The 24,954-nt window shown below is 40.9% G+C and overlaps 1 protein-coding gene across 10 annotated transcripts in view; it reads right to left on the bottom strand.

Annotated features, from left to right (window-relative positions):
• Positions 1–10,642: 10,642 nt before the first annotated feature.
• Positions 10,643–24,954, bottom strand: part of CDC27 (cell division cycle 27) — a 60,384-nt gene continuing 46,072 nt past the window's right edge. For all 10 annotated transcript variants that reach the window (XM_038385342.2, XM_038385343.2, XM_038385340.2 and 7 more), the window contains 5 exons: positions 24,302–24,419; positions 21,873–22,001; positions 18,245–18,319; positions 16,285–16,465; positions 10,643–13,735 (listed from right to left, as the gene is read on the bottom strand). In XM_038385342.2, the coding sequence (XP_038241270.1) occupies positions 13,653–13,735; positions 16,285–16,465; positions 18,245–18,319; positions 21,873–22,001; positions 24,302–24,419 (586 nt within the window). In that variant the 3' untranslated portion in view covers positions 10,643–13,652. The remainder of the gene's footprint in view (positions 13,736–16,284; positions 16,466–18,244; positions 18,320–21,872; positions 22,002–24,301; positions 24,420–24,954) is intronic.

The following is a 24,954-nucleotide window of genomic DNA, read 5'->3' as shown; positions in this document are numbered from 1 at the left end:
GTCTTCAAACATGAGAAATTGTAATCTGAGGAAATATTTTAATCTGAAAGGAAAATATGGGACTTCTCACTACATATGGCACCTGTCTGTGTATATTTTTGAGGAAAATTGACCTGGCTTTAGCCTTCTTTTTCCTTTGTCCTGGTGTTACATGAATTTCTGTGGCTTCCCCTCTTTTGTGATATTAGAAGTATGAGGAGGGTGATTTTGAAACTCGTAAGGAGCTAGTGAACATGGGTGAAGATGTCTGGGCCATAAAAGCAAGCCCAAAATGAGAACAGTCTATAACATCAAAAGAGAAGGCAGCTGGGAAATGAGACAGCCTTGGCAGCACCATAGTGGAAGTTCTTTTCTCCCAAACAAAATAGTATCCATCCCAAGGGATCCTGAAAACCCTATTGCCTGATTGATAGATTAGGAAACTGAACAGAATGGGAACAATAGCCCAAAATGTCAGGCTGCTTGAAAGGAGTCATAGAGGCTGGAGCAAGAGTGACATTACACTTGCTGTCTGTATCAGGGCTACTCTGAAAGTCTCCAATCCATTTCTAGCAGAGAGTGAGGGAGCGTCTGGCTGAAGTGGCCTGCGGATGGTAGTGCTGAGGTACTGTACTCCTGGTGTTTTCTTGGGGAGGCTGGAAGAAGCACTGAATTGGGCCAGGTCAGGACAGATTGTGGGAATCTGCTCTGCTCCCACTGACGAGCAGGAAGAGGACAGTGCCCAGAGTGCATTCAGCAGCTGTGGAAGCTGAGGCAGCCCTAGGAAGTAGCTTGGTTGCAGTTAGTGTCGGTATGGAATAATAGAAATGAAGGGCTTGAAGGGACTTTGAGAAGTAATAAAGTCCAGCCCCCTGTGCTGAGGTAGGACCAAGTAGATCTAGACCATCTCTGGCAGGTGTTTGTCCAACCTGTTCTTAAAAACCTCCAATGATGGGGACTCTACAACCTCCCTGGGATAGTTTCCTTTTCCAGAGCTTAACTACCCTTATAGTTAGAAAGCTTTTCCTAATATTTAACCTAGATCTCCCTGGCTGCAGATTAAGCCCAGCGCTGTCTTTAGGCATACACAGCATATGCGTCTGTGTAGGGCACCTGAAAATTTGGGGCACCCCTTGATCTTAGTGTCCACCCGCCCACATCTTCCTATCCCTGTTCTGATCCTTCCTGCAGGCTCCCACCACAGCTGATGGCTGCAGCCTGGTGAGTCTTCTTCCAGAGGGGATCTAGTACTTAAAAGTGAAAAAGCCTTCCAGCTTGTCAGACATTAGCACAACACTGAAACTGTTAAAGAGCCATTCAATGGTAATGAAGCCATTTAATAGGCATTTACCAACCCTCAGATATATCCTGTCAGTTTCTGAACTTACAGGCAAAAACAGTTGTGCATTACTGTAATATTTACTCAGAACATGTTAACAGTTACATGTTACATTTAATGACAGGTTTCAGAGTAGCAGCCGTGTTAGTCTGTATTCGCAAAAAGAAAAGGAGTACTTGTGGCACCTTAGAGACTAACAAATTTAAATTTAAATTTGTTAGTCTCTAAGGTGCCACAAGTACTCTTTTTCATGTTACATTTACTACAGGACCTTAGTTTAAAATCTGCTTTAAAAATATTTCATTAGTGGGTTGCTGAAGATTATAAAATCACATGTCTAAAAAATCCTTGCATAGATTTTTAGATGCACAATCTGAGTATTCATCTTTAGCCTTAAATGCTTGGATCTTCAGACGTAAAGTTTGTTAAATAAATCCTTCAAAAGACCACCCTTATCTAAAATACACATGTGAGCCGTCAGGCATGGGGCACCAGTTTAATAATACTGCATAGGGCCCCATAAATCCTAAGGATGACCCTGATTAAGCCCATCTCTTTTTGACCTATCTTCAGTGAACATGGAGAACAATTTATCACCATCTTCTTTATAACATCCCGTAACATATTTGCAAACTGTTATCTGGTCCCCCTCAGTCTTCTTTTCTCAGGACTAAGCATGCCCATTCCTCCTAGGCAGGTTCTCTAAACCATTAGGATTGTTAATAATGTCTGAGGTGACCACAGATAATGACTAAAATGACCAGTATGAGTGGCGTGGGCACAGATTTCTAGGCTCCAGGAAGAGGCTTGGAGGCATTGGCAGTGACTTTTTACGGGGTGCTGTTGATTTCCTAGTTCCTTATCCTGAGTACAAACCAAGTGGCGAAGCCCAGAGGTACCATTATACCACCCAGGGACTCCCTCTACTCTGGATACCCTGCCTTTATGGCCCTGTGTACTGGGTTGTAACAACAGGCACTTGGGCCCAAGCATTTTTGATGCCAAATTGAATAAGAAGCATCAAACAGGATATAGAAGAATTTTCAGAGGTCATTTTTTCCAGAAAAGGGATTAAAAAGCTTCAAATCCCCAGTTAATAATTTGGAGGGTGATGGACTCCAAAATAAAAAAAATTATTGGATACTGAATAATTTGGGGGACTTCTCATCCTTATTGGTTTAAAAAATACCACAGAAAATGTATGAATTGAATTTGGTACCAGAAAATTATTCATTTGATATTGGGGACTCGATGCTTTTAAATCCCTTTTCTGAAAAAAATTACCTCAAAATTCTTGTCAATGCCTGTTGGATTTTGGAGGGCCTCCCCCTACCCACCATAAATAAATAGATAAATAAAAGTCAGGCTTTGACAGGTATTTTCCAAGGTGCATTTTTTCAGATTAAGGATTAAAAAGCACAAACTCCTCTGTGAGCCCAACTAAACCCACAAACTTTTTGGTATCGAATTCAATTTGGAGCCTCCAATAGCCCTTAAAAGGGATCTCCCGAGGTAATTAAAAAGAAAAAGAGAAAAAGATGAAAAGGCACACTCCTAGGAGGCTCCCTTAAGAATGATCTTTTTGATGGGGAGAGTGGGCTTCAAAATATCAATGAGGCTGCAAAACCACAAACAGCCTTTAAAAGCACATTTCGGAGGTAAAGTGTCTTTAGAGGAAGGGTCACAAGGCAGCCGAGGAGGCTTTGTCCACGTAAGCCTCAGTGGAAGCAGAACAAAACAGGCCGTCTGCAGATCCCAGCCTGGACCAGCCTGATGCATCCGATGAAGTGAGCTGAAGCTCACGAAAGCTGATGCTCTAATAAATTTGTTAGTCTCTAAGGTGCCACAAGTCCTCCTTTCCTTTTTGCGAATACAGACTAACACGGCTGCTACTCTGAAACCAGCCTGGACCAGTGACTCACAGGTTTCATCTTCAGACCCATTGTTTCAAATATGCACACCTCAGTTTAGTGGGCATTTTCTTTAACACAGGCTCTGTGCTACACAGGCATTGCCCCAGGCTAGGGGAATCCTCAGCCACTCAGCTCTGCCAACTTTGCAAAGCAGCAACAGCCAGGATCCGGGCCCTGCAAGTGCAACTTCTGTTCACAGCAGCTAGAAACAACAGAATTTATGGGGGCGGGGAAATGGAGTTATCTTTATATGTAAAAAATATGGTTGAGGGAGCACTTCAGCCCACCCCCAACCAGGGCAACGAGATAACTCAGAGTCCCCTCAGCTTTTAGGGGCGTAGCGTTCCTCAGTCCATTCCTCTGTGTCTCTCCTGGCTCCCTCCCTTTCCCTCATGCTCTTGTCTGCCACAGGGCTCTTCTCACAGACTTTACCCAATGGCCCATTCGCCTCCCTGGATGCTCACCTTCTATCTCCTCCTTTGCAAGGGCAGGAGAGCGTCCTGTGCTGTCACTGCCCCATCTGCTTACCAGCAGCTCTGGGACATTCTGAAAGATTCTGTTCCCAGCTGCCAAGGAACCATCTTGGGCCTTCTGTTCCTGGCCAACATGGGTTGGAGCCATCTTAGTTCTTCTGCTCCCAATGGCCATGGAAACTTCTGGTCCCAACGGCCATGGTACCTTCTCCACCCGTCTGCTCCCAACGGCCACAGAACCTTCTCCACCCCTCTGCTCCCAACGGCCACGGCACCTTCGCTGCCCGTCTGCTCCCAACGGCCACGGAACCTGCTGGTCCCAACTGCCACGGCACCTTCGCTGCCTGTCTGCTCCCAACGGCCACGGCACCTGCTGGTCCCAACGGCCACAGAACCTTCTCCACCTGTCTGCTCCCAACGGCCACGGCACCTGCTGGTCCCAACGGCCACAGAACCTTCGCTGCCCGTCTGCTCCCAACGGCCACGGAACCTGCTGGTCCCAACTGCCACGGCACCTTCTCCACCCCTCTGCTCCCAACGGCCACGGCACCTGCTGGTCCCAACGGCCACAGAACCTTCTCCACCTGTCTGCTCCCAACGGCCACGGCACCTGCTGGTCCCAACGGCCACAGAACCTTCGCTGCCCGTCTGCTCCCAACGGCCACGGCACTTTCTCCGCCCATCTACTCCCAACGGCCACGGAACCTTCTGACCCTAACTTTCCATCCCTTCCAACGCCTCCTGGCTGCTTGAAGAGCCAGAGAAAGGAACAGGTTCTCAGTCCCTATGTAACTCATCCCGTTCTCCCTCATTGAACATAACTGTGGACTCTCACAGCTAGCATCTAAACGTTGCCATCCCGCTATTATATTTGTATCGCTTTCCTTTCTGCGTTATTTGATACACACATGCATGCTCAAGTGAAGAAGCCAGCTCTGCAGGCAGGAGAAGTCCCATACAATTTTTGGGCACCTATGACAGTGTAGCTATAGCCTCAGATGTCAGGAAGATTATTCTCCAGTGTTCCTGCAGTTTATCAAGTGTTATCTCTACTTGGATTGTCTCCATCACTGAGTATATATTACGATTTTTGTAATCCAGTGACATTCCCCTCCCCCCTCTCCAGTCTTGAAGGGCTATAGACTGTCAAAGGGATGCCAATTCTCAATGGGAATAGAATGAAGGTGCCTCATGTAGTAATATTGTGTACTGTCTCTTTAAGAAAAGGAGTACTTGTGGCACCTTAGAGACTAACAAATTTATTTGAGCATAAGCTTTCGTGAGCGACAGCTCACTTCATCGGATGCATTCGGTGGAAAATACAGTGGGGAGATTTATATACACGCACACAGAGAGCATGAAACAATAGGTTTTATCATACGCACTGTAAGGAGAGTGATCACTTAAGATGAGCTATTACCAGCAGGAAGGAGGGGGGTGGTTTTCCTCCTTCCCCCCCTCCTTCCTGCTGGCAATAGCTCATTTTAAGTGATCACTCTCCTTACAGTGCGTATGATAAAACCCATTGTTTCATGCTCTCTGTGTGCGTGTATATAAATCTCCCCACTGTATTTTCCACCGAATGCATCCGATGAAGTGAGCTGTCGCTCACGAAAGCTTATGCTCAAATAAATTTGTTAGTCTCTAAGGTGCCACAAGTCATCCTCTTCTTTTTGTGGATACAGACTAACACGGCTGCTACTCTGAAACCTGTCTCTTTAAGATTAGTCACGTGTAATCACAAGGCCTCCCAGTGTAAGAGGCTGCTGGTGCAGACAACACACATGGGGTCTGCATGCTCAAAGCCTGTAGGAGCCTTCTTGTCATTGTACCTAATGGTGTGGTTTTAACTTTATATCCCTGGTCTCACTCTGAGATCCTGAAGTATAGGAACTGCTGTATACTCACAAGGAAGATGCTCTCAGCTGCCTGCCCACGATAAAAAGCACAGCACTACCCAGGCCCCAATATAGCCACCTGCCTCCTGTCATTATGTGCATTGTTCATTATCCACCAAGTGTCTACAGTGACCTGTTCCTGCCAGCTACATGACAGGAGACTTGTGTTAACCTATTTGGATATTGACAGCCAACAAACTGACTCTCACCCTCCCCCCCCCCCATTACATAGACTATGACTGTTACCCTCTAAAGCCCCGGACCCCCTAGGTGTTTTCCTGCTCAGAGTGGCAAAGCAATGTGACACCCCCTTTCCTCCCCACTCCCCCAGAAGTGACCACCCTGATCACACCCCACAAGGCCAGCCCTGGCAGTTACCACATACCGCACCTCTCAACAGCACTGTCTCAGACAAGAATTAACTCAATGGGGAGGAAAATATACAAGAAGGATATATTTAGAACTACTTACATTGTAAACTCTTTCAGGCAGGGACTGACTTTTTGTTCTGTGTTTGTACAGCACCTACCACAATGGGGTGCGGATCCATGAGTAAGGCTCCTAGGCGCTAGGGTAATACAAATAAATCATGGATACGGGTAGGTAAGAGAGTGACCCAGAGTTTGCAACTTTCTGGGTGAATTCTTCTCTCTCGCTTTTTCGTTGGCTCATTTGGTTCCTGCCTTCATCTCATACTCCCATGCTTAACTGGAGTTCTTCTGACACATTTCACGGTCACTTCCCATTAGCCTTCTCTCTCTGCCTCACGTCCTGCTCCACAAGCCTCAGTCCCTCTCCCATCACCCAGCCTAACTGCCAGGGGACTTTCCAGAATCATCTGGTCTCAACTGGCACCAGACATTCCAGTTCCAACTTCCCATCCTGTCTAGTGCTTTGGTAAGGCAGCCTAGTTCAGGGCATCAGACCAGGAGACTATTCCCAGCCCTGCCACGGACTGATGGATGACCACAGCCAAGTCACTTCACCTCTCTTGTGTCTGTTTTCTCTCCTCCTCTTTGTCTTGCCTACTTTGCCTGTAAGCTCTTCAGGGGAAGAGATGGTCTCTCACTAGGGGTTTGCATAGTATTGATCACAAAGGGGTCTCACTCTAATTTAGAACATCTTGGTGCTACCATAATACAAACAAATAGTTTGAACAGCACAGAGGAAAGACTCAGACACCCTATGTAACATTATCCCTTAAGGCTTAAAGCAACTCTCACTTGGAGTGGATTCACTTCAGCAAAATTACAGCAGATGAGAAGACAATGCAGTATCAGAAATTATACTCAGAAGCAATAAATCAAGAGGTAGAACCAGGTACAATCTCTTTGTAAAAGGCTGTACAGATTACTGGTCATCTGATGATATTTGTAATCTCATTGATATCAAACAACACATACACCAAAATCCCAAATTGCACAATATTTCTGTGGTTGGTTTAAGAGTTAGAATGTTAATTATTCCATTTTAATAATCCAATTTTATGAATCTTTTACTTTCTTCATAAGTTTCCAGTGGAAACTCTTAACTCACTTTACACCCCATGAACAAAATCTTGATAATCAGCCCTACAGAACATGCAAATAGCTGTCATCCCCCATGTTAGAGCTGAGGAAACTAAGGCACACAAATTGTGATTTGCCCAAGGTCATACAGCAAGTGATCCAGGGCTAGAATGAACAGCTCCCCACACACTTCTTTTCCCTCCTATAGCACAGTCCCTTATACAGGAATGATAAATTGAGATGGCGGAAGGCATTCACACACATGAGCCTTGAGGTTCAAGTATTTATTAGGAAAGAAAGAGAGAGAGAGAGATTAGAGACAACAGAAACAAACTAAAGGAGGGTATTTATTTATTCAGGGGGAGGACAAGTGAGTGCAGTTATAATTCTGAGGGTCAAATCCTACTTTCATTGCAGATATGGTACAGGATCATGGTTTCGAAATGTAGACCAATACAAACACTAAAAAAGCTCCTTCTGTTTTTATTTTGTAATCCTTCTCGTTGCATGGCTGTGTCTTGAAGCGAATCCCATGACTTACATTACATACCTGTAGTGGGCATCTTTACCTCTGACTGTAAACTATGGCAACTATTGTTATTGGTGTAGGGTAGTACCTAAACAGCCCCAGTCATGGACCAGGATCCTACTGTGCTGGGTGATGTACATACACAGAACAAAGAGATAGTCCCTGCCCAAAAATTATTGGCTCTTTCTTTTAAAGGCTCACTAGGCATGGTTTGGCAGAGTAGGCAGAGAAATGCAAGGTCTCTGTGAAGTAGTTGGACGCAGCTACTGAAAGTCAGAAGTGACTTTGTGGCAAGACCCTAGTAAGTGGGATAGTGAATATAGCCTGGCTGTGGTCAGCAATATCCGCTGGGAACTTCACTTGGGTAAGTTGTATACAAGGAAACATTTTATGCAGTATAGTTGCAGTCAGGTCGGTCCCAGGATAGTCAAGAGCGTCTCTCTCTTACATCAACAGAAGTTAGTCCAATAAAAGATATTACCTTACCCACCTTGTCCCAAGGAAAGTGTAGTTTTGTTTTACAGCTGATTTTTCTTATACCATTATGTCTAATTTTAAGCTCCATTTTAGTTCAGACATGCTAACAGAGCAGAAAATGGAGCCAACAGCCAAGGTAGCAGTAATGATAAATAAAGCTCCTTTGTTTCAATATAAAATCCTCCAGTTAAGATGTCTCAACTGCCTTTCCAGTAAAGCTATGTTAAAATAAGGAGCTTGATTCTTTTCTACTGAATTTGTGTTTGAGGCACACAAAGGGTACAATAGTCCTCAGCCACATTTGAGTGGTGGCTGATGTTAAGAGAAAATCCACAGAGTAGCGGGGAAGGTTGATATTGTGCGTTTCATAAAGGATTTTTTTTTTTTTTAAAAAGGTCATGGGCAACACATGTTAGGTTCCCAAGTTTGTTATGTTTTTGCTGAAAAGGGTATTTTAATATAAATAGTATTTTTAAAGTTTCATAGGTATCAGTGAAAACCACTGAAATATTATTCCAGGCAGCAAACACCAAAATATTTGAAAAAAAGGAAGTGAAGTTAATCACTCTAGTTTTATTGTTCAAGATGAGATACAAGTAAGATAACCATTTATGTAAGCCAAAAACCCTATTCAAGTTAGCCTTTTCCTAGACAGTCATTAGCAACAGAAGTAAGGAAAAAGTAAGTGTTTCCAGTATTCCTTTAATTTCTGAAATTTGACAAAGCTGCAAATTAAAAACACACTAAAGGAAATTAGAAGGGGAAAAATACTATCACACGGAAATTAAAAAAAATCAGTGCGCCTGTGGAACTCTCTGCCAGAAGAGAGAGTCCAAGAGCTCAGTGGGATTTAAAAAAAGGATTAGACATTGACATGGATAAAGAGAACATCCTATTACATTAGATAGGACATAAAATATTAGGCAAATATATCAGCCATTATCTACCTGGGTTTAGAAACCAAACTTCTCAGATAGGAACATAATTATTCATTATGGTATATTTTTGCACCTTCCTTTGCAGCATTTGTTGCTGGCCACTTTTGGTGTACATACCGGTTAGATCCAGTATGCAAATTCTTAGGTTATTACAAGTGAATATGGAAAGCAAAATCTCACTCTTTTTTGCTAAAAAAGTTCAATACTGGTGTTCATTTAATTTCAGCTAGGACTTTTTCCCAGTGCTGCCCAACATGTAGTCTGCTTCAGATCCAAATACTCCTTTGGAAAAAGAATCCTTGCTTGTATTATAGGTTTGGTATCTATAATGCAGTATTAAACATTTTGTCCGCAAACACTAAACAATACTTTTACAGGTTTGAATAGTCGTGTGCCAAAGTCAATATGTACATGGGAGCAGAGTACAGTATTTGTTCCATATCAACCACAGACAGGTGTAGCGTATCAGGTGGGAAAACAAAGGAGAGAAAAGGCTTGGAGCCTTTTCATTTTCGGCTGTATTTTGTATCAGAACTGAGGTAAAATAAAACCTCCTATACAATTTAAAGTTGCCTCAAATTAAAGGAGCACAACCAATTAAAAAAAGATGACTTGTCTGAAAGTGTTACACATTCTGTTATTGCACATCTCAGGTTACCAAAATGGAAAGATGAGAAATATTTCAGGATTTACTTTGTGCTTTTGACAGCTCTTAGGGTAGTCACTTCCCCCTTCTCCATGTGGATCTTTCGCACAGTTTCAAAGCTTGGCATCAGTGAATGGATGGTTTTAGGGGACTATTTAGTATTTTGGTCTGGGCTACCTTTTCTTCTATATAGATATATTTCTCCTCTTTCCTCACACCAAATGATTGCTAACATTAATATTGTGGCTGGAGAAGAAGGCATTATCAAGGCTTCACCCCACTATTGCTACCCTTTAATTAGTCACCAGAGAATATACAAGCACTGTAAGCAGCACACCCTGGTGTGTCAAGAGCCAAAGGTCTCTCTTGATCTTGTCTCCTGTCATGAAGGTACCTAGTAGTGTCCATTCCCCAATAGATCTGATAAGTATAGATTGTATAAATCTCAGTAAACAAGTACATTCACCCTTATGAAAGTTCCACTGCCAAGTACTTGCAGATGGTTTCCATTAAACAAACAAAAACACAAATACACCACCACCACCTAACTCTTCAGACTGGTCAAGGACTGAATGGACAAGATGATCAACATCCCCCAGTTGATCCTTCTGGGACAGAGCTGAGGAGCGTGCATGCATTTGTGCAGAACTCGCAATGCTGCTGGCTGTGTTGTACTGGTTTTGTGCTTAAAGAGGCTGTCACAGAGTGCCAAATCCATCAAGAAGAAAAACTACTCAGTTTCCTTTATTCCAGCCTAGTAGGTCAACTAGCAGCACACAAAAGCAGCCACAGTTAGGCCCCAACCCTGAAAAAACTTCACATGTGAGAAATCCCACTGAACTCAATAAGGAGAGCGTGCTTGTAGGACTGGTCCTCAGTGAGCAACTCATCCACTTCTCGAGGAGCGGAGGGATCCATACATCAAGCACCTGATTATAAAACTGCTTTTAAAAGTAGTTTATTTGGATTTCCACATCCTTTAATGAATTGCAAATATATTAACAGAAAAGACTTTTTTCTAAGACTGTACAATTTCTGAAATAAAAGTCAGGAAAAGCAAAAAAAGGAAAAAAGACAAAAATTACATTGTTTCAATGCAAATAGTACACACCACACCCACGCTTTGCATTTTTTCATATTTTTGTATTAATAAATGACAGTCCCCTAATTCTTCAGTTAACACATTTGCTCTAGTTTGGGTGTCAAGAGCGCCTTCACATTTCACCTCCCTCGCCCCTCAAAGAGCAGATAAATAGATTGATTAAAACACTGGTTCTCATGTGTGTGTTTGTTTTTTTAAAGAAGGTAAAATAGCAGCATGTTTTAAATGCAACTTGCAATTCTTGAGAAAAATAAAATGTAGGTGATGACATACATCTAAAGCAAGGGACAATTTAATATTTTGAGCATTAATGTTCAGTTTAGAATTTTCATCCTTTAAAATCTTATTTGAGATAAGAGCCCTTTGCCGGGTATTTAAAAAATGAATTCCAATATAACAGTTTACAACTTTTAAAGAACAAAATTGTTTAAAAAATTAAACTGCTGTAAAGGAAACTCAAGGTATTTTTTCCCATATGGGGGGGATTGGCTATTTTCCATCTCTGGCCCCCAAATAAACAAGCAGCATTTGTTTTGGGAAAATCCCCAAATTAGCACATGCTCTTTGAAAGCAGACAAGGAATAAAACTAAGTCAAATTTGGGGCCTAAAACCTTGTCAGCAAGACCTCAGGGCTTCAAAACAGAATTTTCCAGCTCTCAAGTAGATGGGGCATGGGAAGAGAGAGATTCCTGTTTTTTGTTTAGAGAATGTAAACTTCAAGTACCCAAAGGTAGCCAATTATACTGTCTAGCTAACATTCACCACATACTGTAGCTCCAGACTCTACAATGTGTTGTTTCTTTGTAACTCGCTCTTGTGGAAACCCTATTATGGAGGTGCGAATCTTGGCGTGCTGCAGCTGCTTTAAGACTGGGAGGGAAAAGAAAGAAACCATGCAGATATAGGTAACTTAATGAATACTACATGTGAACAGCAGGTGAGGATACTTTACATAGTACAATTCCATTGGGGAATTTCAACCTTGGTGTTTTCCTTTTAAGGGATGGTTTATCATACAAGAGCCTAACTGCAATACTTCTCTAGCACCAAAGAAATCCTGCATCTAGTACACTCTTTACTCAGCTGAAACACTTGCATGATTTAGAATGAGATTTAGTCCACTTTCAAAAACAAAACAGATTTACAGTATTGACAAAAGCACAAAGCTTCATCCAATATCACCTCCCACGGTTTAGAGATTTTCACTATGACTGGAATTCAGCCTATTTTCACTGCTTGTCTACCCACTTCAGAATAATGGAGAATGATTTTTTTGTGCAGGTGTTGTGAATTTTTTTTTCCTTACGGTAAAAAATGCTTCTCACAACCAAACAGTAGGCGTGATAGGACATGTTTGTACCTAATCTAGGACAAGGACACTAAAAAAAACCATATATATTAAAAAAAAAATTAAAGTTCTACCAATGGTAACTAAAGGTCTTCTAAAAAACAATATACATTAAAAGGAAAGGAACAGAACAAATTTTTAAGACTGATCACAACAAATATGTTGCTGTGAAATTTGAATCATTCCCAATTTATTGTGCACAATTTGCTCTTTAAAAAACTGTTATGATATCATACACTTTCTTTACAGTCACTGCATAAAGGGCACCAATCTTTGTTGCAGAGCACTACAGAGAAAGATAATTTGGATTCTTTAATATAGCCTCACTTTCTTCTCACAGAAACAGCCTCCAGGGCGCTCAATTCCTACAGATATAGAGTGAGAATTTTCTCCAAGAATCTTAAAGAATGGCTGAAAAAAAAAAATAAGATAATTGCACATTTTTCAATCCTGCTCAGACAACACTTTACAAAATAGTTTTAAAAGGATACTGTCTTAGACAAATATTTGATACATCGTACTGTAAGGTTCTGATTGTGTTAAGGCTTACACTGTCTTCCTGGCTTCTTTATCTACTTAGAAAGAAGTTGTCACTGTGGCTTATATTACTTTTATCCTTTCAACATTACAATTTTATCTACATGTCTCTCTTTATTTTGCTCTTATAATAAACTTTTTATTCTCTGAACATTAGAACCGAATCCAAGGGGCACCTGAAGAAGAGTCAACACATTAATGACTTGTTTTGCTGAAGTACTAAGTAGACAATAATTGACATTTTGGAAATTAGATGAATAAATTAACTCTTGGCTAGAATATTAAAGCGTTCTGTAATAGTTGCTATGCTGCAATGTGCTCCTCTGGCTAAGAACAAGTTTACACTAAGTAGGGACCCCGGATATATTATATATTTTGACACACACCCTGAATCCTGAGCATGTACATTGTATTTTGTTCACTGGAGACACTGTAGCTTTAAGGTCATTTACATTCCCTGGCATTTAAGTTACACTATAATATGCAAAAATTTTTTAACCTGTCCCATCCTGCACTTAACGCTGTCTTTGAAGAACTTGGAAATGGAAGTTCAGCACTCTGCTTACCAAGAAAGAATCAAACTAAGACACATTTCTGGAGAAAGTACTAAGGAAGCAGTTTCTTGTTCTATTCCCACATCTCTCGGCTCACTTATAGCAAACCACAAGTCTTTCTTCCATGATAGCTTTCCAACAAAGGAGGAGTTGGAAAAAAAATATTGTTTTCCTCCTCCAAGAGTCATTTCATAAAGGTGTAAGAGCCACTAGTCAGTCTCAGAAGCAGCTGAACATCGCACTGCCATTAATTCGGTGTATGTTTAAAATCTGATGAGTGGTGCACTCATGGTGTCGGTGGAGAATAATGACAATGCTGGCTCAGTGATGTGAAGACCCAGTACGTGAAGGAAGGGGAGAACACAACAGTTCCAATCACACATCCAAGCTCAGATACTGGCTTTTGGAGGTTAAAATTCATCACTTTCAACTGCATGGAGTTGCGTGTCATCTGCATCTGTCATGCTGCTCTCTTGCGATTCATCTGTGCCAACTTTAACACACAAACAAGGGATTAGGCTCTTTGGTAGAAGACGTACACATTTTACACAAGCAAGTCCACCATATTAGAAAACAGTGGCAACAAGGCTCTATCAGAGCTTATAAATATAGAGGGTTCCCCCCTCCACAGTAGCCTTTTCCCACACTGCCCCCCATCCCTGGATTGTCTTTCTAATCCCATATGCCATGCAACCTCTCTGCTCTTCAAACCCAGTTCTTTTCACTCTCCTCCAGTCACCCATGCCAACCTAACGAGATCTAAATAAAAGAGCTGAGAAGGGAATCAACATGATGTGCATCTTGCAAAAACAAAGCACCCACATTATTTTAAAGCCTCCTTAACTACCTCCTGTCAGTGAGCTAGGAGAGAGACTGAGTAAGATCTCATCCCATTATAAAGTGAACACAGAAGGCCAGTCTGATATACCTACCAGTCACCTGCCCCGCCCCACAGACATCGATAGCTTGGATCAATCTTGTTATCCCAAAACCGTAATGTTTAAGGACTATTTAGTATTTACAATGGTAAAGTGTTCAGAGGTACTGAAATTAAAATAGGATGGAAACATGTTTTACTGCCATACTCTGACCCCCCCCACACCATGCTGCAAGTGACAGAGTGAAGTTTACAGCAAAAGAATGGAGGCTCATAAAAGATTCAGAAATGCCAGTTTATACAGACTTTTTTAAAAAGTGTAAATCAGTCCATTTTCAGATACCTACTCTGACCTCATTCAGCTTGTACCCAGGCACAGTCCAGAGCACAGTAAGGAAATGCATCTAACCCGGCCCCCTCCCCCCGCAAATATTCACAGTGATCAGGAAAGCAAAATGAACGTTCATCTGGTGAGAAGCAGCTCTCAGCAAGTTCTGTCCTTGTTAAAACTTGCAGTAAAGCAAGATAAATAGCTCAAGGAGATGGTCACTTTCTAAGCAGGTTCATTGTGCCTACCTGTATTGCTTAAAGGTAAATTTTAGGTAGCACAGTTTAGACTATAAAAGTACCTTCACCTTTATCTGAATTTCCAAATTTTTTGATGCCGAGGAAAATAGCAGACCTTCAGAATACCCAGAAGTAACACATGGTCCCTTTTTGAAAGCTTACTTTAAGGACCTCGCCAAGACTGGGACTTAAAAGGTGTGTTAGAATGTGTTAGCCAACATGTTTTAAAAGGTCTACACTGCCTCACCTACAACTGGCTTAACACATGCTAAAATGGTCACTTGGCAATTTAGACTTTTGAGGTATCTTTTCCAGTCTGTCTGCAGAGTCAGGAGGATTGCATTGGTTTACATTTGGAAGACTTTAAGTAATGTCTGGTGAATTCAAGCTTCTATTTTTTTTGTTTTAAAAATATCAAAAATTTAAAAAGGATCCTAGTATAAAATTTCTGTGGCGCTTATTTCCAGAAACTGCAGTCACCTCTCACAAGTTTAAGTGTCTGTCTCCATCTACTGGGTGTAGATGAACTATATACTAGAGTGTTTAGACTAGTTTAGGCAGAAGAACGAACAAACAAACAAACATTTACCATTTCAGGAAATAAAAAGCATGTTAAAAAACAAGATGCTATGGTTTTACTGGAAGGCGTCACTGAAATCAATGGGATACACACCAGCAATACATCTGATAAAGTTTTCAGCACCATTTTACAGTGGATTAGAACAATTTTAAGTTCTATAGTAACATTTTTGCCTAATGAAGAAAACAAAATGGTTCTTTTGCAACAGTCTATCCATCCATTTTCTAGTTCATGTCAAGCTCATCAATATTTATGACCATGCATATTTCTGGATAAAAAATTAGATGAGAAAGATTTAGGCCATTCCCTCTGATGTATTTTTTCAGTGCTTTATTCTGCCTAGTTTCAAACAACAGGGCTTCCACAACTTTCCTTGAGAGAGAATTCCAAGGTCTAACGGATCTCACTATTAGGGGTATTTTCCCTTGATATCAAACCCAAGTTTTCTTTTGCTTAAGTTATCTCATTACACTTATGCTGCTCTGAGCCCTTTAACAAAGAATTTCATTATTTACCTGCTCATTACATCCTTCAGATACTTGAAGGATTAGATGCCCCTTTACTGGAAGGTTCAGATTGCAAGATATATAATTATCTTGTAAAAAAGTATTAACAGTATTTATATAAATTATATAACATTAGTTTATTAGGTCCTGGTCCTGCAAAGATTAGTCCTTGTACTAAGATCAAATACCTAAACTCTCTTAAGAAATCTAACAATCTTTTTTCCACCAAATGCATCCGATGAAGTGAGCTGTAGCTCACAAAAGCTTATGCTCTAATAAATTTGTTAGTCTCTAAGGTGCCACAAGTACTCCTTTTCTTTTTGCGAATCTTTCACTAAAGAGTTCATTACAAGTAGACCCAGCTAGATCAGCAGTAAGAGAATTGTTGGGAGTCGCCACTTGCTGTGCAAATAGGTAAGCAGTTATAGTCTGGGCTTCTGCTTTACTGAGGAACAAAAAAATCTTTCTAATAGGAAACCAGTTAATTTGGATTTTGAGCTGAAAATACAAACCTGACTCATATGGATAACATTCGCTGATCTGCTCTTCTTGAGTTATTGGTTCCTCATCATCTGGAAGGTAACGTTTATCAATGGCCTCTTTGATCTGGTTGTTGGCTCCTTTAGGATCTAAATCCATTGCCCACGAGAAATTCATAAGGGCCAGATGAGTTTGACCCAATTTTTTATAAACCTAAAAATAAAAACATTAACACTACATTTTCCATTAAGTTGCTACTCGATATCATTTTATCCAATAGTGGCTTGTAGCCAAGAGTTATTTTTAAGCGGTATTCATAATTCCTACTGTAATGTGAAAGACTGCTGGATGAATGGGACATTAGCATGCATTGTAAGCAGTCATCCGGGAAGGAACCGAATGTCTCAAAGAACTCTGATACAGAGCCTGTCACACCTCTTGGTGACTGGATAGAATCCATTCCAGATTGGTAATGACCAAAAGACAGTCATTTAATGGCTATTTGGTGCGCCACATGAAATGAATTTGTCTCAGTCCACTTCCTAGTTCTCACACCAGAAGTGGTCCTCTTAAGGGTCTGCAGAAGAGGGCTGAGGCACATTGGTGGGTGGTATTGCTGCTGCCCATGCTGTATATTCTTCCTCAAGGAACAATATCTATTACCAGAGCTATTAGCCAGTCATCTTTCACAAGCATCACTTTCTTTTAATTTAAAATAGGTTTGTCCTAGGAACATAAAAAAGTGAATCCCCTCGCCCCAAGCCCTTTAGGTAGCAATCCCTTTATGCTATTGCCATCATTACACCTTTCAGAAAGAAGGTTTTATACTTTAGTCTATCTGCAGTTAGATCATATGGCATGGAGTGCATGATCTAGCTCTGAACCACAGGAACTGGAAATCTCTGCAGGACAAAACTAACAGCAAGTGTAAAAGAAAGCTGCAGCCATTTAACTCAGTTCAACATTCTGAATATTAATACGCTGTGAAATGTGAAGACACAAGTTTTCATTTAATTAGAAATAAATGTACTAAAAAGGAGACAGAAACCGACTTCTCTCAAACATCCGAGGCCCAATTAGGGAACACTACAGAAGGTCCAAAATGAGCAACATAAATGCATTGGGTGGGAAGTTGCGTGGGGTGGATTTTGTTAGTAGTGTTACTGTGTGGCTCAGTGGCTTAAGCATTAGATTTGAAAACCCCTAGACTCCCAATATCCAGAGGTTCAAATCTCAATAAGGCTGATTCAGCTCTTCATTCTTCCAAAATAACCTGGTTCCATGTAGTTGTTGTGCAGGGATCTTTAGATGAAACAGAAGTCCTGCCTGCCCTGTGTAGGTGTTTTACACCCTATACTATTTTGCAGATGTTCCTTGTTCAGCATTTCTGATATAACAACAGACTAGAATGTGATTACAATAGGTCTGTAGAAATGCATGTCTAAGATGACAGCATCATGGGTTCTATCCCCAGATGAGGTAGGATTCTATCCAGCACACCATTTCTGCACCATTATTGTATTGACCAAAGTCTTTGTACTTTTAGAGTCACATTTTTGGGGGAAGGTGCAGCAGATATGCACAGAAAGTCATGCATCTGTTTTCATACAGACATTTTTGTATGAACCTGTTCCATAGTCCTTAGAACATACCGTCCTTCAGTGATGCAGTTATGGTGGGGATAAAGGATGCTGGTGGCATGGTGAAATCAGGCTTCAGGCTTCCACAACAGAATTAATTCTTTCAGAAATAGAGCTCTACCAGGAGAGGCTCAAACACCCATTTTGATCAAAACTAATCTCAAATGCAGTTGCCAGTTTATATGTGGTGAGGCATACATGGTACTGTGGGAATTTTCAGAACACTGTTCAAAATGGAAGCAGGTTCATGATAGATAGAAAACTAGCACCTAGGCTTGTTTCTCTGCAACAAAGAAAATCACAGGTACTTATGATCACAGCTATATTTCATAGAACTATGTTCAGTTTTTACCTTTCCTATTAAGAAGTAAACAAGAGACTCTTTGGGAACAATCTGTTTCAGTTCTTCAAGTTCTTGTAAAGCAGACTAAAAGAGGGGGAAAAAATGTTAAATGGTTTTCCCAGTAAGTTTGAGCATCACTCCATTTTATTACATCATAATAAACGAGTTAATTAAAAAACAAACAAACAGTTCATGGGTTTTTTGGAATCCATCTTGTTAACCATATAGAAACCTCAGATGGCTACTTTCCTCCGTGAACAACCATTGCACAATCAAATGTAAATGTAATATTCTAGCAAATGCAGGCTGAATAAGAGTAATGTTTTAAAATGTAAATAATGCTTTTTTTCTTCCAATTTTATATGGTTTTAAATCTCTGGAGAGATTGTTTTGGGTGTCTTTAGTTAGTTTCCTACTTGGTAGACGAATTTCAGATTTTCCATTTTTAAACTAAGAAGTTGCATACTTAAAATGTTAATCTGTGCTGAAAAAAAGATAACTCCAGGACTTCATTTACATCCTTACCATGAGAAAACAAATGCAAACACCAAATAGGCAAATGGCCCAGACTATATTTGCCACCAACACCCGCCTCCAATATACTGAGCTTCCACAAATCAAGATAGATAAATGCTTGGACTAGACTACTCTCTGCCATTAGGTTTTACAGTTTGAAGTCAATGAGATTTGTGCTCCTAACCACTTTGGGTGCTTGATGGAAATTCCCCCCTTACATGTCTAAATATTGGCTTTTAGGCTCACTTTTTAAATTATGACCTGCTTATGAGAGTTCACAATGTTGTTAATGTATTCAAAGTTCAATAACTTTTCACTGTTAACATTGAAGCAGCTTTGTTTTGAAGTGACAAAGTTTTCATGTTATCAAGAAAAAAGCTTAAATAAAAATACAATCTTAGCTTCTGATCCTGCAAACACTTATGCACACGTTTAACTTTACTCACATGAATAATCTATTAACTTCAAAGGGACTACTCATATGTTTACAATTATGTATCGAGTTAAGTGTTTGCAGGATTATGTTAACCCTCAATATTTTGTTTATTAAAATTCAAATGTAATCAAAAAACTGAGAAGACACCCTACCAGTAGAATTTAAAGTCAAGTAGAATTTATAAATTTAGTTCCTTATAAATTTTAACATTGCAAGGTATAACTAACTTTTACAAACACTCAGTCTGATTTAAATCAATGATTTATTTTTTTAAAATCAAGGGATTGATATCAATCTTTTAAAAATTGCCACACAGTGGGCAAATGATACCTTGTAATGGTAAAGTGACAGCAAAGATAAAAAGACAATAAATAAATAAATATTAGGTAATTCAAGGAAGTGCAAAATCCCTGACACCTGAATAGTAGATCACTGATATGGTCTCTGCTAGGATGAGTGCAGAGAGTCTTGGTGTTCTTTTGAAGAATATGGGCTAACTGATGCTACTGTCAGACTGCTACCGCATGAAAGTGCAGTTGGTGAGCTCAGACAGTGCAATGTGCTAAATGTCATGGCATTTCGGTTACATTAAAAAAGTTAAGGGTCTGATCTTTTTAAATCCAGAGATTATTTAAATGCATGTTGCTGCTTGTGCAGCTAAATTTCCTTCTTGTAAAATCTAAGGCTGAAGAAGGCTGGGCACTGTCAGCAATTGTATAGGTACTTCCATAGGAAAGAAGTGTTTTTGGAAAACTTCTATATCTTTTCTGCATCAGACTACATTTGCTATTTTATCCCCATGGGACATCTTCCTCCAATTCTGGTTGCATTTCTCCCCTTCGTCTTATTTTTAAGAATTTACACCAGGACTGTGTGTTAAAATCCTTAATTTTAGAGAGTGTTTTAAATTATCCTACATTTAGGAACTTCAAAATGGAGGTTCTTACTATCAGTGTAATTTCCCCTTGTGTATATATTAAATAAGGTCTCATTATGAACCAGACTGTGGTCCTGTTTCCTCAGCTAAGCAAGACAGGAAGGGGGCATAAGGACCCACCAGCTAGACGTAGGCCATGTCTACACTACCACTTTTGTTGGTATAATTTGTGTCATTCAGGGATGTGAAAAACACACCCCCATGAGCAACATAAGCTACACCAACAGAAGCGCTGGTGTGGACAGCGCTATGTCAATGAGAGGGCTTCTCCTGCCAACATAACTACTGCCACTCATGGAGGTGGTTTTATTAGGTCAATAGGGGAGTTCTCTCCCATCGGCACAGAGTGGCGACAAACGATCTTACAGCAGCACAGCTGCATCGGTATAGCTGTCCTGCTGTGAGCTCGCTAGTGTAGACCTGGCCTAAGTAGCGGCATGGGAAGGAGAACACCACACCCATTCTCACAGGTGTAGTAAGTACCTATAGAACGGTGCAAGACAGTAGAAAACCAGGCCCAGACTGTCTAGCTTTCTCTCCTTAGCTGGATAATAAGGCCTTTGAAATATAAGTTTGCTTACTACTTTGGTTGCTTGTGGGACAGTTTTATTGCACTTTTTCTGCGTAACTCCCTTTGTACAAACTCATCAATACCACTAAATTTCAGAAAAGGTTGTAAATAAGGTTCTCTCCATATCATTTGCAAGTTCAAATCATCAACAGATTTTACACATCTTTGGCCTCAAGAGGCAGACAATTTTTAAAACATTACAAAAATATCTACTGCACTGCCTGCTCCCCCCAGTAGAGATGCCTCTGGCTCAACTTTAGTCCCTTTGCCAGATAAAGGGATGTCCCAGATTCTCTGCTCACATCACCAGGCCTGATGCTACCAATGCTACTTTTTGATCCTCCAACAGTTCTTTACATGAGCACGAGTTACATTGTGAATTATTTTTATTTTTTTTGTACTGACTAGTCTACTGCTATGAGTGCCTGGCTAGGTTCCTGGAACAAAGATATTCAACACTATCTCTCCAGTTCAAGTCAAAAAGATCAATAAGCAGGTACTCTGCTGGTTAAGAACTTGGGGAACATTAGTGTCTGGATGCTCGGACTCATGCTCAGGGCAGAGAGGGGGGAGGTAATATTCTCCAGAAGAACTATGCAAGCAGTTCTAGAGTTTGGTCTTGTGAGGGCATTCAACTGTAATTTCGCATTTAGAGTTATTGTGCCCATCAGTCTATAGGTGTTTTAAGACCATGTGTGGGAAACTAAATTAATTAGTCAGAGATCACCTTCAAAAGACCAACCTCCACCCCTAAATTGAAAGCAGCATCACTAACTCCTGCAGTATTTGAACACACCCCACAAAGATTATCCCTCAAAAAACACCTGTTATTAGGAGGTCTGTCCTTTATACAGTGCTGAAGTGGTTACCAAATACAGACTTGGTTAAGTGGAGTCAAGTAGTCCTCCTGATACCAGAAGGCTTCCTTTCAAATAAAGGAGCTATTTGCATTAGTGCCAGGATGACTACAACTGCTTCAGTATTACACTGGGAAAAGAGACAAGTCTTTCAAAACAGCCATAGCCAGCGTGAAAGATATATTCTTGGAGCCAAGCATAACTTCCATTATGAAGTAATAAGAATCAAGATCTGATTAACTTTTAATTCATCATCATTCAGACAGCTGCAGACCCTAAGAAATATAGAGAGACTTCAGTTTCTAGCATCCATGTCTTACCTTATATTTTTCATTTGCAAATAATACTGAGGCTCGATGGAATTTGCATAGCGGGTTCTTCGGATCAATGTTAATGGCTTTGTTTAGAGTATCCAAAGCCTTTTCAGATTTTTTCAGTGCATGCTGGACCTACAACGGAACAGAGATGATGTTAATAGACTTCCTTTTTCAAAGAAAGAGGGGAAGACAGAATCTGACCTGCCAGACTACTAAAAATACATTTGACAAAATCCAGTGCCTTTAAAATGCAATATTCAAATACAGAAACTCCTCACTTAAAGTTGTCCCGGTTAACATTGTTACGTTGCCGAGCTTGTTTAAAGTCATTTGGCAGCGGCCTGCTTTGTCCATTGCTTGCAGGAAGAGCATCCCGTTGCAGCGAGCTGGTGGGGGCTTGGAACCAGGGTGGACTGGCAGCCCCTCATCAGCTCCCCGCTCCCTTAAGTTCCCAGTGCAGCAGCCGCCCAGCAGGCTATCAGTTCAGTTGTCCCTCCCCCCACTACCATGTGCTGCTTCTGCCCTCTGCCTTGGAGCTGCTCTCCAGAGCCTCCTGCTTACTTTGGAGGAGGGGAGGGGAAGAGAAAAGGAGAGGGGGGCTAATGTCAGGGTGTCCCCCTCCCCCTGCACCCCATTTACCCCATCTCCATAGAGCTGCGGGGGACACACGACAGGGCTCAGGAATCAGGGAGCTTCCTGGCAGCAGCTGCTGCGGTCTCAGCTTGCTGATTAACAAGGCAGTGTACTTAAGCGTGGGTCAGTGTATTTAAAGGGGAAATATGCATCTCTCTCTCTGTCTGCCATGCTGTCTCCCCTCCCTCCATTCCTGCTGACTTGTAGAGTGAGGCTACATTAACAACGAGTTAACTCTTGAGGACTCAGCCAAGTGCAAGTTCATCATTTAGCATTAAGGCATTCCCTGGGAAATATCCCACCTTCTGACTCCACCATCTCAAGCAAGCTTCACAATCATCATCGCTGTGAACAGTATTAAATTGCACGAAGAGTCTTTTGTCTGGCAAAAAAAAATTCCCTGGAACCTAACCTCCCCATATTTACATTAATTCTTACGGGGAAATTGGATTCACTTAACATCATTTCGCATAAAGTCACATTTTTCAGGAACATAACGTTAAGTGAGGAGGTACTGTAGAGAGGCTCATTCTGGAGTCAGATAAGACTGCACAATTCATCTCTTACCAGTAAGATTTTTATTCCCAGCTCTCACACTCTAGCAGAATGGTAAGTTGGCTCTCACCACCAAAACTAGTTCAATATCCCTGCCCTAGGACATAAAGTCAATGAATACCCATCAACATAGCAGAATCGGGGGCAGGAAAAGCTTAACCAAGGGCTATAATATACTTTGTTACCATACTGCAAGTGAAAAAAGGGTCAGCAGATGACCACATAATTAACTGCCATGACACTGGTCTGCCCCACATCACTCAAACAATCATTAAATGTATAAAAAACTGCTTTCTATATTAGAACAGAGCATTTGCTCTAGTTGTACAAATCCTTCACAAGCAGACCTAAAACAATGGCTCAGTCTTGTCAGGCATCTATACCAGTTTAATGACAGTAAGATCTGAGAATCATAGACTTTAAGGTCAGAAGGGACCATTATGATGGTCTAGTCTGATCTCCTGCACAACACAGGCCACAGAATCTCACCCACCCACTCCTGTAACAAACCCCTAACCCAAGTCTGAGCTATTTAAGTCCTCAAATCGTGGTTTAAAGACTTCAAGGTGCAGAGAATCCTCCAGTAAGTGACCCGTATCAGCTGTGCTGACTGCTTCCTATTTAACTGTGCTAGTAGTTGGCACAAGTTGCTTAGAAATCCCTACTCTTAGAATTAAGGGTCATCACATATATAGATGATTAGGAGGTGGGGACCAAGGATGCACTAAGGCCCAAAATAGAACTTCATTAAAGGTACAGTGGGGGAGCCTCAAGTGCCAGTTCCAGGGTTTGTACTAGCAGTTAAGGACCAATGCACTAGTTACCAGTTATGTTTTTTCTCTGTGAATACTCAATTCCTTAAAACTTTCTCATATGAGGACTGATTTTCTGATCCTTACTCTACTTGTGCATGTGCCCACACTGTGAAAGTACAAAAATTGCTCAAGTGTGAACACAAATGCATGAACCTACATGAGCCCAACTGTCCAGTTTTGAGGGTGTAAATTTTAAACACTTATGGACGCACAGATGATAGCATTGTTCCAGGACAAATACAGGTGTTTGTAGCTGCAAAAAAACAGAAGTGTGCACAAAATTGCATTCACACACACAAGTGGAAGACGGGCAGGGCCTTTGCTAAAAGTCTGGTCCATAATATGCTTTTTCTATTGTGAGCACACACAATAAAAAGCAGATTAAACAGAACAAGGATAGAATTACCGGTGTAAATGCAATCTACTTACTACTCCAATGTGACAGAGTAAGACTGAGCTCTGAGGATTGATATCGAGTGCTTTCTGGAAATGCATTTCTGCTAGGCTGAATTTCTCCTGTTTGTAATAAATCATTCCCAACCCATACCTGCAAGGACAAAACAAGCTTGTCAGATAAAGTTTGATTTATCACAAACCAACCTTTATTAAGTGTAGACTAGCAGAAGAAAATGGTCTTTTGCACATTAATTTGACAGATTAGATCAATGGAAACAAACAATGAAGTTCCTGGGATTCAGATATAGCCATATAAGCCTTTCCACTACAGCAGTTTGGGTAAACGTATATTGTAACCATAGCAGCACCCAACATATTGTTTCAAATTTTGGCATCTCAGTCATGTAAATCTTCTGCTAAATAAAATAGGCCAGATTCACTGTTTGTGTAAGTGGGAGCAACTCCATGGACTTCAATAGACAGTTTATGCCAGTCATACCTTTAATGTCCCAGACACTAGTGACTACGTTAGCTCAGAGAGTAACCCCTTCATTCACAAACTAGCTATAACATCTACTAATTCACAATTGGGTTTTGGCACCTGTTCACCTTGCCTAGCTGGAAGATGAATAACTGTAGCTGAAGCACTTTAAACTGATTAGACAACGAAATTTGATCTGAAGTTA

This window comes from Dermochelys coriacea, chromosome 27, assembly GCF_009764565.3.
Source record: "Dermochelys coriacea isolate rDerCor1 chromosome 27, rDerCor1.pri.v4, whole genome shotgun sequence".
NCBI lineage: Eukaryota > Metazoa > Chordata > Testudines > Dermochelyidae > Dermochelys > Dermochelys coriacea.
This window is presented reverse-complemented; position numbering and strand designations above follow the sequence as displayed.